The following is a 15,616-nucleotide window of genomic DNA, read 5'->3' as shown; positions in this document are numbered from 1 at the left end:
CAAGACTATGGATGGTCACTCAGCCCTCGATGCACCTATAGCACGAGTGAATCACGTGGTCAGCAGGTCAAAGACCATTCATTTAATGAATAAAGGGCCTACCGAGATCATATCACTTCCATTTTAGAAGGGGAAATGTGAAAGCTGAATGATTTATCCTATAGCGATCTTCGCTCTGTTATCACGGAGTTGTATATTTGAGTTCTCAGAAGCAAGCAAGTCGAAAAGCATCACGAATCAGTGCTCTCAGCTGACCCTGCTGTGGGGAAGCTTGGCCGTTCGGACCTGGAGGCCGAGGCCACCGTGCGCCTGGGGGCGGCTTACCCAGGCGGCAGGCATGGGGCCAGCATGGATGCATATGGCAAGGGTTGGTGGCTCTCCCGCTCCTGGAGGCCAGCCTACCTGGCTCAGACCCCAGTGTGAGTCCCCCCTAGTATGGGTGCAGGGCTCTATCCATCCCCCTCCCCAGGGCACCCATGGGTGGGGTGGGGGATGGGATACTCACAAACAGCAGCAGACACTTGTTCTCCCGGACGGCCCCGCAGCAGCCCAGGAAGCCGAGCAGAAAAAGCAGGCCCCCCATGGCCAGGAGGATGTAGGCGCCCGTGATGAGCAGGGGGTTGGCGGCCACGATCTCCCGGAAGCCGGTGGGGTCCACCATGACCCAGATGCCGATGCCCAGCAAGCAGGCCCCGCCCAGCTGCTCCCCGGGGCCAGGCAGGAGCATGGGGAAGACACGGGGAGACATGGTGGTTAGACACCCCCCCCACACACACCAGCTCCCTGCTCGAGGCCCTGGGGCAGAGGTGCCAAGTGAGCTGGGCAGAGACTCCCTCTGTGTTTTCCTCTGCTTTGAACTTCCCTCCTTAACTCTGACCTAGGGTGCATCACGCATCCTGCAGAGCCCATCTCTGACCAACACTCTACTTTGGGCTTCGAGGAACCATGTCCTGTAGAGTCTATCTGCCACGTTCATAGTCTCCTTAAGTGTTAGAGCCACTGGGCACTGAGGTCGTTCAGTCCAACCCTGATTCCACACTGAGCCCCAGAGGGGGCCAACAATCCGCCGAAGGTCACACAGTAGGTTCAAAGCAGAGCCAGGGCTGAGCCCCAGGTCCCCCTGACTCCAGCCCCAAGATGCTCCCCAAGTTCATGAATGTGCTCTGACGCCTATGCTGGGAAAACACAGACCGAAGCCATCCTGGTTGTTCGCACAGGAGCTCTCAGTCGAGGCGGGCTCCCCATTCTCAAATCCGCTCCTAGAAAGCCTTCTTGTTCATGACTTCCTCTCCACGGTCTGCCTCTCCATGCCTCACTTATCTCTGGAGACAAGCAGCTTAGTCCAGAGAAAGGGCTGTGCTATGCGTTCGCTGTGAGACCTTGGTCAAGTGCCTTAACCTCTCTGAGACCTAGCTTCCTCATGGTTAGACAAAGATACCGTTTCCCACCTCCCAAGGACCTGAAGGTGCCTGGCAGGGTTCAACAGACATCATTCCATTGGTCTTGGGCACAGACCAGTCTTGGAAACAGATCTGTTGCAGGAGAAATCATCTGGCGTCATGGACTTTAAAGACTGGGAAGTGCTTGAAATCTCCGTGTGGTGGGAAGACCAGAGGAATGATGCAAAATGATGCAGAACTGCTGGCTCACAGACAGGGTCTGTAAGCGGGGGAAGAGCTGAATGGTTTGGGGCAAAAGATGGTCCTTTCGGATGCAGTGGGGGGAGGGGTGGGGCGCAGAGGCCCGGGGGACCTGGGCGCAGCCAACGACAGAAGCAACATTTTGTCGTCTGCGGTGGCCTGCCTTTCTCCCTGGTTTCCCCCAAAACCTCCAGGAAAACCTGTGTCCCTTCCTCACGGCTGTTGGAGGTGTGGGAGTTTAACAGTTGCATGCTGAGTTCTGCTTCAAGGGGGCTCAGGCACAGACTGAGTGGCCCAGGGTCATCCCAGTTGGAAGTTGGGTCTAGAATTCAAGTGTGTGGAGTTGCCTGCTCTTCAGAATTAGGGGCAGGGGAAGGAAATCCAGGAAAGGTGCTGAAGTGTACACAGAATAGATGGAGACAGACAGACGGAGTCAGTCTTGACTGGAAGGGGCCTCTCCTTCCTAGTGACCCTGCCCTGGCGGACTTCAGTGGGTCTTTACTCATCCAGGTCTTGGCTGCACTAAGGTCAAAGGTTGAGGTGGGGTCACGTGATGAGTGTGGCTCTGCTCCCGGGAGAGGCCATAGGTCTGAGCAGAGCAGGTGGGCTGTGGCAGGGTGCCGGCCTGGCCCCCTGAGCCCTTGGGGACTCTGTCCTTTCATGTATAGAATCCATAAGTTGGATGGAGCCGATACATTCCAGGCACTTCCTAAACTAATCTTGCTTCCTTTTCAAAGAATCTGTTGAGGTGGAAGATTAAGGGATGACGATACTGAGGTTCAGGGAGGCGGTATGTATTGTAGATGACACAGTGGGTGAGGTGCAGAGTTGGGCTGTGAACCCAGGTGTCTCAGACCCAGAGAGGTTTCAGACTGCATCAGACTGCATCACATCCACTTCACTCCGCTGTCCACAACTGCTCAGGGGGTCAGGGCTTCATGGCGGCTCCTGCTACCTCTGATCATCTCCAGCTTCCCTTTCACCTGAACTCCCTAAGAGGGGTCAGACCCCAGGATAGTAGCCGGGGCTAAAGCCTCTGCCCCCTTTCTTTTAGAACAGCTGAACTATCCCGGGGCTGTGCAAAACGTCTCTCCTGTGATGGCAGGCTCTCCGAGTGGGGTGGGCACTACTCGGGGTCTCCCCACCACGAACCCCCAGCCAGGCAGGTAGGGCAGCTTCTAGCACTGGCCCCTGGACCTCAGCCAACGTGACTCTTCCCAAGCATCAGTCAGTTCTCCCCCACCCCGCAGAGGCCTGGGGAGAACCCCAGACACGTTCCAGGAATACTCACAAATATGAAGAAATTGAACACGAACATCAGATACTTCATGCAGCTCAGACAGTCGCCTTCCATGGTGATCCCGCTGCAAAACAGCAAGGCCCCTTCAGTCCTCTCACTGGGGGACCCCATCCAGAAAGACCCCTTGCCCGTCCTCTGACTCCTCCCCCTCGGGGTGTCCCAGCGGCCAGTCTGCCTCTGGAGCCAATAAGGGAAGAGAACAGTTGATCACAGTTTCCTCATCACAGGGCTTTGTCCTGGGGGCTGGAGTTAGGAATGAGGACTTGTGACCCAGCCAGCCTGGGTTTTCTACCATTCATGTGCTGCGTGGTCTCAGGCAAATGGGGGGGCTTCCCAGGTGGCGCTAGTGGTAAAGAACCCGCCTGCCAATGCAGGAGACATAAGAGATGCGGGTTCAGTCCCTGGGTCGGGAAGATCCCCTGGAGGAGGGCGGGGCAACCCACTCCAGTATTCTTGGTGGAGAATCCCATGGACAGAGGAGCCTGGCAGACTATGGTGCATAGAGTTGCAAAGAGTCAGACACGACTGCAGCGACTTAGCACGCAGGCATTCACTCAGGCAGATGACGTCACCTCTCTCAGTCCTGCTTGCTCCAAGTTGAAAAGGGAGATTAAAAACAGAAGCTTCCTCCCCAGCGGTTTTGGGAGGATTAACTGGAATAACGCATAAACATGCTTAGCACCACGGGGCGGACGCTCAGAGGTATGACGTCATGATGTTACTTGATTGCAGGCGTGAGCCTTCTGTTTGATAGATGAGAAACTAAGGCTCAGAGCTGTGAGGGACTTGCGGAGGTCATGGAGCAGGAGCAGGACCCAGGCCTGACAAACTTCCTGCCACCCCACATGCCCTCTGACCAGAAGGCCCTGCCCCCGGGGGGAAGCGGTGTTACAGGGAATGAGCTGCTGGCGCTTCCTGGGGCCTCAAGCCCCCAGACGCTCCCCCCACCCTGACCACCTCCATCGTGAGACCTACAGCATCCCACCTCCCCCTGGAGCCTCCCTGGTCCCTATGGACTCGTCAGCACGTCCATGGTAGCCGGATGGACCACTGAATACAATTCTATTCTGCCAGCATTTTTTGTGCAATGACTTGATGCCAGGCACTGCAGCTTGAAAACAAGCCTTCCCCTGTGCCCGGGGGAAGCAGATGGCATCTGCTGTTACAAGTCAGCCTTCAAGGTGCACATAAGTCATGGTCCTGTGCAGTACACCATATTCAGTATTCCCAAGCTTTCTTTCTGACAGCCCTGGGCAGAGGACGGCAGGCCCAGGAGGATCCTTGTTCCAGGCCCTGTCCTTCCAGCAGCCAGCAGAAGGCTGAGATGCAGTGGGGACCTGTGGGTATGGCAGGCCTGTGTAGCTAGCATCTCTAGGTCCATGCCATGCCCATCAGTTGTTAAACCATCATCCCTGGCAATTGATCATCCCTTTCTCTTGCATCATCTCCAAGCCCAGGCTCTCTACCTCCAGAACAGGTCCCCAGACCAAGCCAGCCACCCTCGTCCAGCTCCTCCATCTCTGATCTTCTAGAAGCAGCATCTAACCTACGTCTAAACACGACAGTTCCAAGCAGGGTCTCTGAAGCCAGACATACCTGGGCTCCGACCCTGGCTCTTCACACCTCTCTACCTCTGTGTCTGGTAAATGATGGAACCTCTTAGAGCCTCAGTTTCTTCATCCATGTAAGTGGATGGATTTAGGATGGATTTAGGACCTACATCGTGGCATGTCGTGAGGATTAAATGAGACATCCTACTTCAGGGCTCCCCACAGAACCTGCTTCAGCGAGGGGTGGACAGCTCTTACCAGGAACACACCTAACTTGACAGTCACAGGTGACTCACTGGGCTCTTGTGGCCCATGAGATCAGCACCCCAGGATAATGACCTGCACCCCAGGCACTGCATGCTGACCCCTCTCCCTTGGGCACTTGGCCGATGCAACTCCACACATCTGCTGAGACCCCGTGCTCCTTGGACAGGGGGAAGAAGACAGGAAAGAGCAGTCACTGAGGACAGAGTCCTTGCCAGCCACACGCCAGCTCCAGGAAGTAACTGCCCTGAATCTTTCAACAGTGTCATGGGCAGGAAGCACCGTGTTCGTTTCAGAGGTGAGGACACTGAGGCTCAGGGCAGCGAGGTGGCCTCAACCTCCTGGAGCTTGTGAGTGGGCCCCTCATCCCACTCCACATCCCGCGCTCTCCCTGTCCCAGGGGCTGGTGATCGGGCACACAGAAGGGCAGAAGGAGCCCTGGACTGGGAGCCGGGAGCCCCAAGCTCCAGCTCTGCAAGTCACTTCTCTCCACCTCAGCGTCTCCATCTGCAAAATGATGGAGAAGGAGTTTGACGGCCTGTGAGCTCCTGCCATCAGGTTCTGACTTGGACGGGCCTTTGGAGGGCAGGAGGGACCGCCCCTGTGAGATGCTGAGAGAGTCTGCAGGAGGCAGGGCTCTGGGGCCCCGTCCTCTGCCCACCCAGGCAAAGCCTAGTCCCCAGGGTCGGATCTGGCTTCAGCTGGCTCTGACTGTTTAGCAATTAAGGTGCATAATAAACATAGCAGCTCATAAACGGGCTACCTGTATTTATTATGTATCATGTTCATTAGAGATTACATCTAATGAGCAGCTTGTGGAGTGCTGGGCTCCCAGACGAATGCAATAAAAGAAGACGTGTCTCCTGGGAAGAGCCTCTGACCAAGGTGAGGAAGGTAGAGGGAGAGATGATGTGAGATGGAGGGTGGATGGAGGCGGGGGGGCCTGGGCCCAGCTCCAGGGCAGGGAACCGAGTGGACAGAGGGCTTGGGAGCCTGACGGAGGACCACGTCCCAGCTCGGCCAGGCCCAGCTGGTGGCCTCGAGCAAGTTCTTGTACTGCGTGCATCTGCGTTTCCTCAGCTTTAAAATTAGTATAAAAATAATGCCTTCCTCATAATGCATGGAAAATACAGACCACAGAGCTTGGTGCAGGTAGACGGTAACAGCGCAGTGAGCAACATCCGGCTCCCCTGGAGTCTTACTATGTGCCAAGGAACATGCACAGCCTCATTTAGTCTTCCTAAAGCTCCTGGAGGTAGGCAGTGTCATTGCCCTTGCTTCAGGTGAGGGAATTACGCCTCCGAGGAGTCACTTGTCTAAGGTCGCACAGCATGGAAATGCCTGAGCCAGGGTTTGAACCAGGTCTGTCTTAATCTAGAACCACAGCTCTTTTTTTTTTTTTTTTTAAGTTAATTTTTATTTATTTGGCTGTGCCAGGTTCTAGTTGCAGCACGTGGTATCTTTTAGTCTCGGCATGCAGACTCTCAGCTGTGGTGTGTGGAATCTAGTTCCCTGACCGGGGATTGAACCCGGGCCCCCTGCATTGGGAACATGAAGTCCCAGTTACTGGACGACCAGGAAAGTCCCTGGAACCACAGCTTTTAATCCTAGTTTTCAATGAATGCTAATCCCCTTGCCACATTCATCCATTTTTCTCCCAAATTCAGGCCTGTCTTCACACGTCCTCTGCCCAAGTACTCAGTCATGTCCAACTCTTTTGCGACCCCATGGACTTTGGCCTGCCAGGCTCCTCTGTCCATGAGATTTCCCAGGCAAAAATACTGCAGCGGGTTGTCATTTTATACGCCAGGCAATCTTCCTGACCCAGGGATCGAACCCGTGTCTCTTGTGGTTCTCACACTGGGTTCCTCTAGGCTAGCAATCTCCTAGAGCCATTTTCAGGATTTTAGGTAACATCTCAGAAATCATCCCCTCAGCACGAGCTAACTCATGGGGCAAGTGTCTGGTTTTGGAGCAATTCAACCACCCAGGCTGGGAACCCTATTTCTCAGCTTGTTCAGAAGTCCTATGTACAGATACATATGAGGCCACAGTTCAGAAGAAACATACTTGGTAAATGATGACTTGGTAAAGGCAGTGCTGTTTGGCCAAAAAAGTCCTTTGAATCTTGGGGCCCAGAAAGATGAAATGCAAGAGTCAGCATCAGAGGCAAACCTGACCTTGCGTGTGCGTGGTCAGTGGTTCAGTTGTGTCCAACTCTTCGTGACCCCATGGACTGTAGCCCACCAGGCTCCTCTGTCCATGGAATTTTCCAGGCAAGAGTACTGGTGTGGGTTGCTATTGCCTTCTCCAGGGGATCTTCCTGACCCAGGGATCGAACCTGCATCTCTCATGTCTCCTGCATTTTGTGCTTAGTCGCTCAGTCGTGTCTGACCCTTTGCCATCAGGCTTCTCTGTCCCTGGGAGTCCCCAGGCAAGAACACTGGCGTGGGTTGCCATTTCCTACTCCAATCTCCTGCATTGGTCTCCTGCGTTGGTAGGCGGATTCTTTACCACTGCACCATTCATGAACTCAAGTCTCACAGGTGCTGGGAAGGCAGTTGAGGTGCTGTGGACCTGGCTGCCCTTCCATGAGGGTGCCTGCCCCAGGGTGAGCCTGAGTGGGAGCTGTAGACTTGCTGCCATGGGTCTCATAGTCTTAAGGCTCTTGTGCCTGTCACAGTGCCTCCTGCTCCGGGACACTGAGGCTTCCTGGCTCATGCAACTGGCTGTTTCATGTATGACAAAGCCAAATGTGGAACTATAATGTGACACTTCTGTCTGTGTAATAACCGATTTAGAGTCCAGCCCTTGCATAACTTACGTCACCGTGGAAATGGGAAAACAGACTGCAAAAGGGAAAGGAGGTGTAGCCAAGTTACAAAACCAATTAGTGAGGGGTCTAGGCCTGGAGACCTGTTTCTTAAAGCCTAGGCCAGTGCCTGTGGCTATTCTCCATTTTACTTATTTCTTTTGGTGGCACACACCTGCCCGTATTAGAATGTTCCCAGCGTCCAGAGCAGTGTCTGGCACGTGTTAAGTCCTCAATTTCTCTGGATGAAGGAATGAATGGAGAGTGGGAAAAGAGAAAACAGACAGAGAGAACAATAGAAACTCAGTAAATCAGAGAGATCGGCAAAGCCAGGAAGAGAGGGGAAGATGGAGAAAGACAAGGTGAGGTACGGGGAACGAGAGACGGCAGGAAGGGGTCCAGGAAAGGGCAGACTGAGAGCTTATGGGGAGACAGGGTGGAGTCAGGGATACAGCAGGTGCAGGGAGAGGGCACGGGGAGCAGTTACTGACTTGTCACCTGGACAGTTCTTTCGACGTCAGCAGGACAGCGTCTCCTGGTCAGTCTCCCTTATTGGCCCAGCTTGTCCTGTAAGTGAAAATACTCAATTACTCTAGAAATAAGGAGCAGCCACTTTTGAGAAGCTGCACATGAACACCTGCCCGCCCTTCCGACACACACATTCAGGGCAAGTGCCTTGCCGATCTGGGCCCATTAGTGCTGATGAAAAGCTCTCGGCACCTGGGGCCCTGCAGCTGGGGAGGCCGGCACGCCGCGCCCGCCTTCTGCCCGCATGGCAGCTGCCGGGTGCCCTCGCTGGGGCTGCGAGGGGAACCTCATCTCCAAGAGACTCGCGGTTCCTGGCATAGGCTTCATCCCTGCTGACACACTGCTGCACGTGGCGGATGAACCGGGAGGAGGGGTGGGGGGCCCATACCCTGGGATGCCACCTGGCTGCTCCCTGGGCGTCTGCAGTGATGCCCCAGCAGAGAGAGAGAGAGCCAGCCGGGCCCTGTAAATCCAACACCCTCCCCAGAAACCCTGACTCCCAGGGGGAGAGAAATTTGATGCTGGAAAGGGTTCCTTAGCTTTGCCTAAGGATTTGCCAGAAGGCTCCCTTAGCTTGCCAGCTCCCAGCAGTGGAAATGAGGGCGTGGTTTCAGCAGTCACGGGGGCCCATACGGAGACTCCTGGCCGATCACACGTGTCGGGAATTCCACAGCTGCTCCTGCTCAAACACTGGGCTGGAGGACACTGCCAGGGAAAATCAAGGCCTGGGGTGCTTGGGCTGCACGGGCATCCCCGTGGGCAGGAAGCGGGGATTTCTGGGCTTCGGGTACCAGTTCAGATTCCTTTCCAGTCTCATCAGTGGTGGCGGGGGTTGGGCTGTAGACAAAAGATTCCTCTCTGTCCGTCCATCCATCCATCCATCCATCCATATACTAGGTTGGCCATAAGATGTTATGGAAAAACCTGGATGAACTTTTTGGCCAACACAACACATCCCTTCCTCTCTCCTTCCATTTATCCCTCCCTCCATCCACCCACCCATCTACTCTGCGCTGGGTGCTGTGTTAGGGAATAGAGATGCAAATAAGCATGAACTCACACTTGGGTGGTGGTCAGGGTAGGAGATTGGAGGGGGCAAGAGAAGGGCTGACAATAGGGCTGGGGACCACAGGAAGGAGGACAAACTCCCCTGGGGTAACTCCACTGGGGGCAGTTGGGGAGCCTTTAGTTGGGAAGGGGATGGTGCAGGGGAGTAGGTTGGGAGGGAGTGTAGAGGTGGCGATGGGCAGATGGGAAGGAAGGCAGGAAAAGGGGCCTCCCTCCTGGAGCTCTCGGAGGCCCTGGGAGCTGGTACTCTGCCCTAAACATAAACGTGTGGAAAGTTCTTCAGCCACCTTCCTTGGTATCTGCTGTATGGCTTTGGGCTACACGGTTACATGCATGAGCTCATTAGATGCCAAGAACAAGCCTAGGAAGTAGATATCTTAACATCGCCCTCATTTTAAACGGAAACTGAGACCTGGAGAAGGAAGCAACTTGTCCAGCATCACACAGCTAGTAAGTTACGGACCAGGGATCCACACCCAGGAATCAGAATCAAAACTAGCCTTCATGGACAGGGCTGTACATCCACCCATGTGATTATGGTGAGTCCTCATGACAGCCTTGGAAGGTGGATTATTGCCCCATTTTATAGAAGGAAGTTGAGCTTTAGAAATTTAAGTGGCGAAGCTGAGTATCCTCCTGAGATTTCTAGGCTCTTTCTCCTAGAAACTCCAGGCAAGATGTTAGAAAAGCTGTGTTGGGGGCAGGAGTTGGGAAGAGGCCAGAAACCAGCCCCATCTGAGCAGTGAGGGGTCCCCTGAGATTGGCCCTGGGGGTGTGGGGAAGGGAGGACATTGTCACTACCAGGTAGGAGCCTGCTACCCAGGTGGACATCTGCGGTGAGAAACCCCCGGGTCTAGGCAGGGGCCAAGGACGTTTGGGCTGGAACTCTGTCCCTGGGTGGCTTACTGGGCAAGATGAAGCCAACTTCAGTTCCCCTTAAAACTCAGGTTTCTGCAGCCTTAAGAAGGGGAGCTTCAGGGGTTGCATCCCACGCCTGACCTCAGGGCTCAGGGAAGCAGAAATGGGTCATAGTTTTCTCTTATCCCTGTCCTTCCCCTGCCCCATCCCAGCCTGTGTGCCAATATCACCGTTTTCTGCCCAGCATCTCAGGCTGGTGGTTGTTCTGGGTGTGATGTGACCCACCTTCCTCTGGACACTGAGGCTGGGAGGAAGGCCTGGGTGATGCAGAAGGCACCCCCCACCCCAGGGGCAGGGAGGAGGTATTGATCTCTGCATGCATCTCTGACATCTCCTGCCCTCCTCTTTGCCAGGATGCCCCCTCCCCAGCTGTTTTCTGACACAGTGGAGATCTGCTCTAAGGGGAAAGGATGGCCTGGGAGAGGCCCGCGCCCCTCAGCCATCACCGCTGCCTCTGCATAGCCTGGGACGGCCCCTGCCTCGGCCAGCTCCCTGGAGGCCTTCGGAAAGGCACTGCCCTCCCTGAGATGCTGGGTTCTCCTCTGAAAACTGTGATTCTCAACTTTGAAGCCGGAGGTGGTTGTAAGAATTTGTGCAGTGAAGCACATGGAATGAAGTGATATAACGTGAAAACACGTGGAGAACCGCAAAGCCCTGCTCCCAGGAGGAGTTATTATCAGCATTCTCATATATTGAAAATAGGTGGATGCCCAGACCGTGTTCACCAGTTATCCATGGAGGTAGGTGTCGGGCAGACCATGGACATCTGGCTTGGTCAGGAAGGATATATATATATATATATATTTCCTCTTAGTGGCCCCAAAGTCAACTTTGTTGCTCCAATTTTGTGGTAACTGAACCTCATAATAACTGGTAGTATTGAGCATTTACCATGTATCAGACTCTGCTAAGCATTTCTCCCACATTCTTTTATTCAATCTTCATATAGGAGGTGGGTATCATTGTTAACCCATTTTACAGATGAGGAAACTGAGGCTCAGAGGATATAATTAACTGGCCTGGAATTTTAATCACATGTTTAGTAAGACTTGGCTATGAGTCAAGCCTAAGTCTGCTAGACTCCAAACCAGAGCTTCCGATAAGGTCCATGGACTTGGCTTGCCAGAAAGAAGGAGTGCGATGCCTCTGTCTCCAAAGTTTCTAGCCCAGTGCTGTCAGCCCAGAGTCAGGCAACCAGGCGAGTGCATCCCAGGGACCGGCTAGCATCCTCCCCCGTGCCAGCTGCAGGCCTCTGGGGGATGACCCCGTGCTGCCATCCTGTGACAGATGGGAGCCCCGAGGCCCAGAGAGGGGCAGACGCGGGGCGAGGTCATGCAGCACTGCTGTGTTCTCCTCTGCAGGCGCTGGCCTGGGCCAGACAGCTTTATTCATCTTCCCGCTCCCACTGCCCCGAGACGGCCACTCAGTTCCATCTGCACGGAGCAGGCCCAGGAGCGGTTCTTTGATGAAGAAGAACAGCTCAGTTCATAAATCACTCCTTTTATTTTCACCGCCTCTAGCCCCCCGGGCGTGCTTTCTGGAGAGAGGGAAAAGAAAGTACGTGGACAGACAGGGCAAAACCCGCATCGGAGCAAGCAAAGGTAGGTCTGCTTTGGGCTGGTGGGAGCCAAGAAACGTCTTGTATTCACTCCTGCCAGGTGAGGGCCTGTGGTGCCGGGTGGAGCCTCTGGGAGTCCCAGGGGACCAGCCTCACCTGGGTCTCAACCAGTGCCCTTGCCTCCAGCAAGCTGGGAGGCCTGGACCAGCCTCCTCATCACCTGAGCCTCCATGGATGGCTTCACCTCTGAGACGGGCATTCTCACACCTAACTCCCAGGCTCAGTGCGTGGATTCAAAGAGAGTGTCGGTAAAAGCATTTTAGCGTTCCTTCCTTCCTGTGTGTTTATGCCAGCACTGGGCTGGGTCCAAGACACAGAGGCCAGCAGCTTCCCTCCTGCAAGGACTCGAGTCTACTGAGAATTAATAACCTGGTACTCAGAACTGTTAACAGCCACAGGGACCACGAGCATGCCGGGCAGGAAGGGAAACTAGCACTGACTGACTGCCTTAGGGGTGACAGAGGGTGTGACAGGGGCAGCCTGGAAGCCTGGGGGCCCTGTGTGTGGGGAGCACACAGGTTTTTGTTGGCAGGGACCAACATTTTTGAGCCTCTGCAGGGTATTGCGTCCTGGGCATTCACCTATAATGAGTGACCTTACTTGATCCTCCAAAGAGATCTGCAAATTAGATGAATTGCCATTGTTCCCTTTTACAGAAGAGGAAACTAAGGCCCCAGGGAGCTTGAAAACCCTTAGAGCCAGAACTGACTCAAGTCTGCCTGACTCTAGGACCCCTGTGTTCCTTCTTCAGGACATGGGACTCAGGCTTAGGGGAAAAAAAAAGGAAGGCAGTATTTCCCTGGCAGTCCAATGCCTTCGGGCCACAGGTTCGATCCCTGGTTAGGGAACGAGAGCCCATGTGCTGAGTCATCTGGCCAAAAAAGAAAAAAACAAACGTAAGGACTTGGGGCTGAGACTTGCTGGAATAACAATGATACTTGTCATCAGGTTCCAAGCCGAGGGGGGAGGAACTTATTTGCTCACTGGTGGTGCTTGCTGTGCTTCATCTCTAGACAGACGGTCTCATAAGCAATTGGCCCCAAATCCTGGCGTACTTGGTGAATGGCACAGACATGGGGACATGGACACAGCTGATGGGGGGTAACATCTAATTAGGCTCCTGGAGGCAGAGCCTGTGGTGGATGTAGCAGATCCTGAGTGACAGCCTTCCCCGCCCTGCACTCACTGACTCTTGAATGTTGAGGAAGCAGAGTGGCTGCAGCATCTTGGAGAGCACAGTCTCTGATCTGGGAGCTTAACCAGCTCTGGGCACTCTGTGTTCCTGCCACGAGCCCTCTGCTCTGCCTTCGGAGGATCTTCAGAGAAGGAAGCCTTAGTGACTCCAATTCTCTCTTTTCACACCAGGGGCATGTTGAGGCCCAGAGAGGGACAGGGTCTGGTCCAAAGTCACACAGCAGGGCCAGAACTAGGAACTCCTGATTTTAAGCCCCTTGCTCTGCCCACCTGGGGCTACTGGTAAAGAAGCCACCTGCTGATGTAAGAAATTTAAGAGATGTAGGTTTGATCCCTAGGTTGGGAAGATCCCCTGGAGAAGGAAATGGCTACCCACTCCAGTGTTCTTGCCTGGAGAATCCCATGGACAGAGGAGCCTGGCGGGCTGCAGTCCATGGGGTCACAAAGAGTCGGACACCGCTGAAGAGACTTAGCAGCACACACACCCTTCCCATCATTCAAGGCAGCCTCCTGAGACTAACATCTTAATTTATTTTGACTTCAGAGAGCATTTTACACACACTATTTCTCAATCACCTGGGAGATAGGCACTCCTGCTTTATAGAAGAGGAAACTGAGGCCTGCAGAGATGAAACCCCTGGCCTGAGGTTGAGGAAATTTCTGGGGCAACAAAGCAGGATCCCCATCCTTCTGCCCTGGTCATCCTTCAGAGGCGTGGCCCGGGGACTTTGGGCGGTCGGTCCCCAGAGTGGCCCTTGCTACAATCCTTGTCTCCTGACCCACGGACCTGACCTGGACTCAGAACCACAGAAGGCGCTCATCTCTGACAGTTCCTGGGACGGGGCCATGGCTCCATCTTCCTGCCTTTGCACTTGGGACAACTCCGTGCAAAGGCCTCTGGGAAGGCTCTGCACCCTCCGCCAAAGGCAGGTAGGCAGCCTGGCTGCTTCCGTGGAATTCAGAGAGCGTCTACCCCAGGGCCCGCGGGATGGGCAAAGGACAAACTCCCTCCCAGGCAAACATTACTCTTGTGGTAATTTACATCAGAAAGCATTTCATTCATGTAGACTGTCTCTCATTCATTCTCCGTTTAGTGAGCACTGCAGGTCTTTGGAGTAACCCACAGCCCTGTGGGACGAGGTGCTGCGAAGTGTCACTGTGTCCCCAGACTCTGGCAGCCGTCTTCCCCATGTGGGTTTTCCCTGCCCAGCCTGGCTCACGTGTGGCTTCTGGTAACACCTCTGCTTCCCCTCCTTGAGTCCTCTTATTCTCTAGGGCACCTCCTGGAAGCTTGTATTAAACTTTGTGCTACCCAGAGCCTGCATCTAGTTAACTCTTCCTGTATATCTGGCCTTGAACTAACAGCATACAGATCCTCACAAGAGTCCTAGGAGGTGGGTCTGCTCCCCCACTGACCTGTGATTGAACCGGGCTCAGAGACAGTGAGCAGCCTGCCTTAGGGATTCCCCTGGCCTGATCCTAAAGTTAAGCTCTTTCCCCCCACCCCTGCATAAAATAATATACATGGAATTAAACCAATTATATTAAATAATGTTATCAAAATATTTTCAAAATGTTTGTAATACGCAAATACCTCTTTATTAACTCATTAAATCCAAGACCTAGTGATAGGTTTGACAGCTATTGTAATTTCAAAAGATCTGCAACAGTTCAGGGGCGATGTGAAAATATCTGCTTCCACCTATTGATGACAATATTATGAGTACAGCTAGTAATACTACAGCTTGTTGCCTGAGCTCACAGAGGACGAGATGGTCGGATGGTGTCACTGACTCAATGGACCTGAGTTTAAGCAAACTCCGGGAGATGGTGAAGGACAGGGAAGCCTGGTGTGCTGCAGTACACGGGGTCGAGAAGAGTTGGACACGACTGAGCGACTGAACGAAAACAACAATAGTAAGAGGATATGCTCAATGTCAGGTAAATGTTAGTGAAAGTAAAGAGATAATGTTTCCCCCAAGCTCACCAGTTTCTCGAGTTCCATGTGATCTGTGGACCCTGGGACGGGAAGTCCTGTCTTAGACGTAGATCATCCCTGACAGTGACGCCCTCCCTGTCTGTAGCTCATTAATCCAGTTTGTTACTTCTGATCTCCATCCCCCCCGCGCCCCTCCCCCCTAGACAGAGGATGCCCTCTCCCCTCAGCCCCTGCCCCCAGCAGAGGGGCAGCGAGTCCACAGCAGGAGCAGGTGGGACCGCAGGGGCAGGGCAGAGGCAGCGGGTGGGATGGAAGAATCAGAATCCTAAACTGACCATAGCTGAATGTGGCCGCCTTCCCGCTGGGAGCAGACCCAGCCAGCGGGGGTGGAAGGGGCGGCCAGGGAGCCAGCCTGTCTGAGAAGCCCCTGGGGAATTTGTTAATAAGCCCTCAAACTTCCAGGGTCCAGCCCTGAGATTTGGATTCTGCGTTTTCCAGGAGGGGCCTACCCCTAGGCCTTTCCTTTGGATCCATCCCTGGGGGCGTCTACACTGTCAGGTTCAAAGACCTCAAGGTGAGAGTCCCTCCTTCCCCCCAGCTCTATCCGGGATGCTGGGGCCCCAGGCCAGCTGAAAATCATGCTCCCCAAATCTAGAAGGGTATCGGTGCAACCAGCCAATGGCCGTCTTGACATAGATCATCCCTGGCAGTGACGCCCTCCCTGTCTGTAGCTCGTTAATCCAGTTTGTTACTGCTGATCTCCATCTCCCCCCGCGCCCCTCCTC

At 54.2% G+C, this 15,616-nt stretch overlaps 1 protein-coding gene across 5 annotated transcripts in view; it reads right to left on the bottom strand.

Moving 5' to 3' along the window:
- TSPAN18 (tetraspanin 18) overlaps nucleotides 1–15,616 on the bottom strand; it is a 177,703-nt gene that overhangs the window by 9,874 nt on the left and 152,213 nt on the right. For 4 of the 5 annotated variants that reach the window (XM_010832226.1, XM_010832228.1, XM_010832229.1 and 1 more), the window contains 3 exons: nucleotides 8,058–8,133; nucleotides 2,932–3,004; nucleotides 506–700 (listed from right to left, as the gene is read on the bottom strand). In XM_010832226.1, the coding sequence (XP_010830528.1) occupies nucleotides 506–700; nucleotides 2,932–2,994 (258 nt within the window). In that variant the 5' untranslated portion in view covers nucleotides 2,995–3,004; nucleotides 8,058–8,133. The remainder of the gene's footprint in view (nucleotides 1–505; nucleotides 701–2,931; nucleotides 3,005–8,057; nucleotides 8,134–15,616) is intronic. The other variant, XM_010832227.1, reaches the window with a different exon arrangement.

The sequence above is a fragment of the Bison bison genome, unplaced genomic scaffold (assembly GCF_000754665.1).
Source record: "Bison bison bison isolate TAMUID 2011002044 unplaced genomic scaffold, Bison_UMD1.0 scf7180017860457, whole genome shotgun sequence".
Taxonomy (NCBI): Eukaryota; Metazoa; Chordata; class Mammalia; order Artiodactyla; family Bovidae; genus Bison; species Bison bison.
Note: the sequence above shows the minus strand (reverse complement) of the source record. Positions and strands in the feature narration are given on the sequence as shown.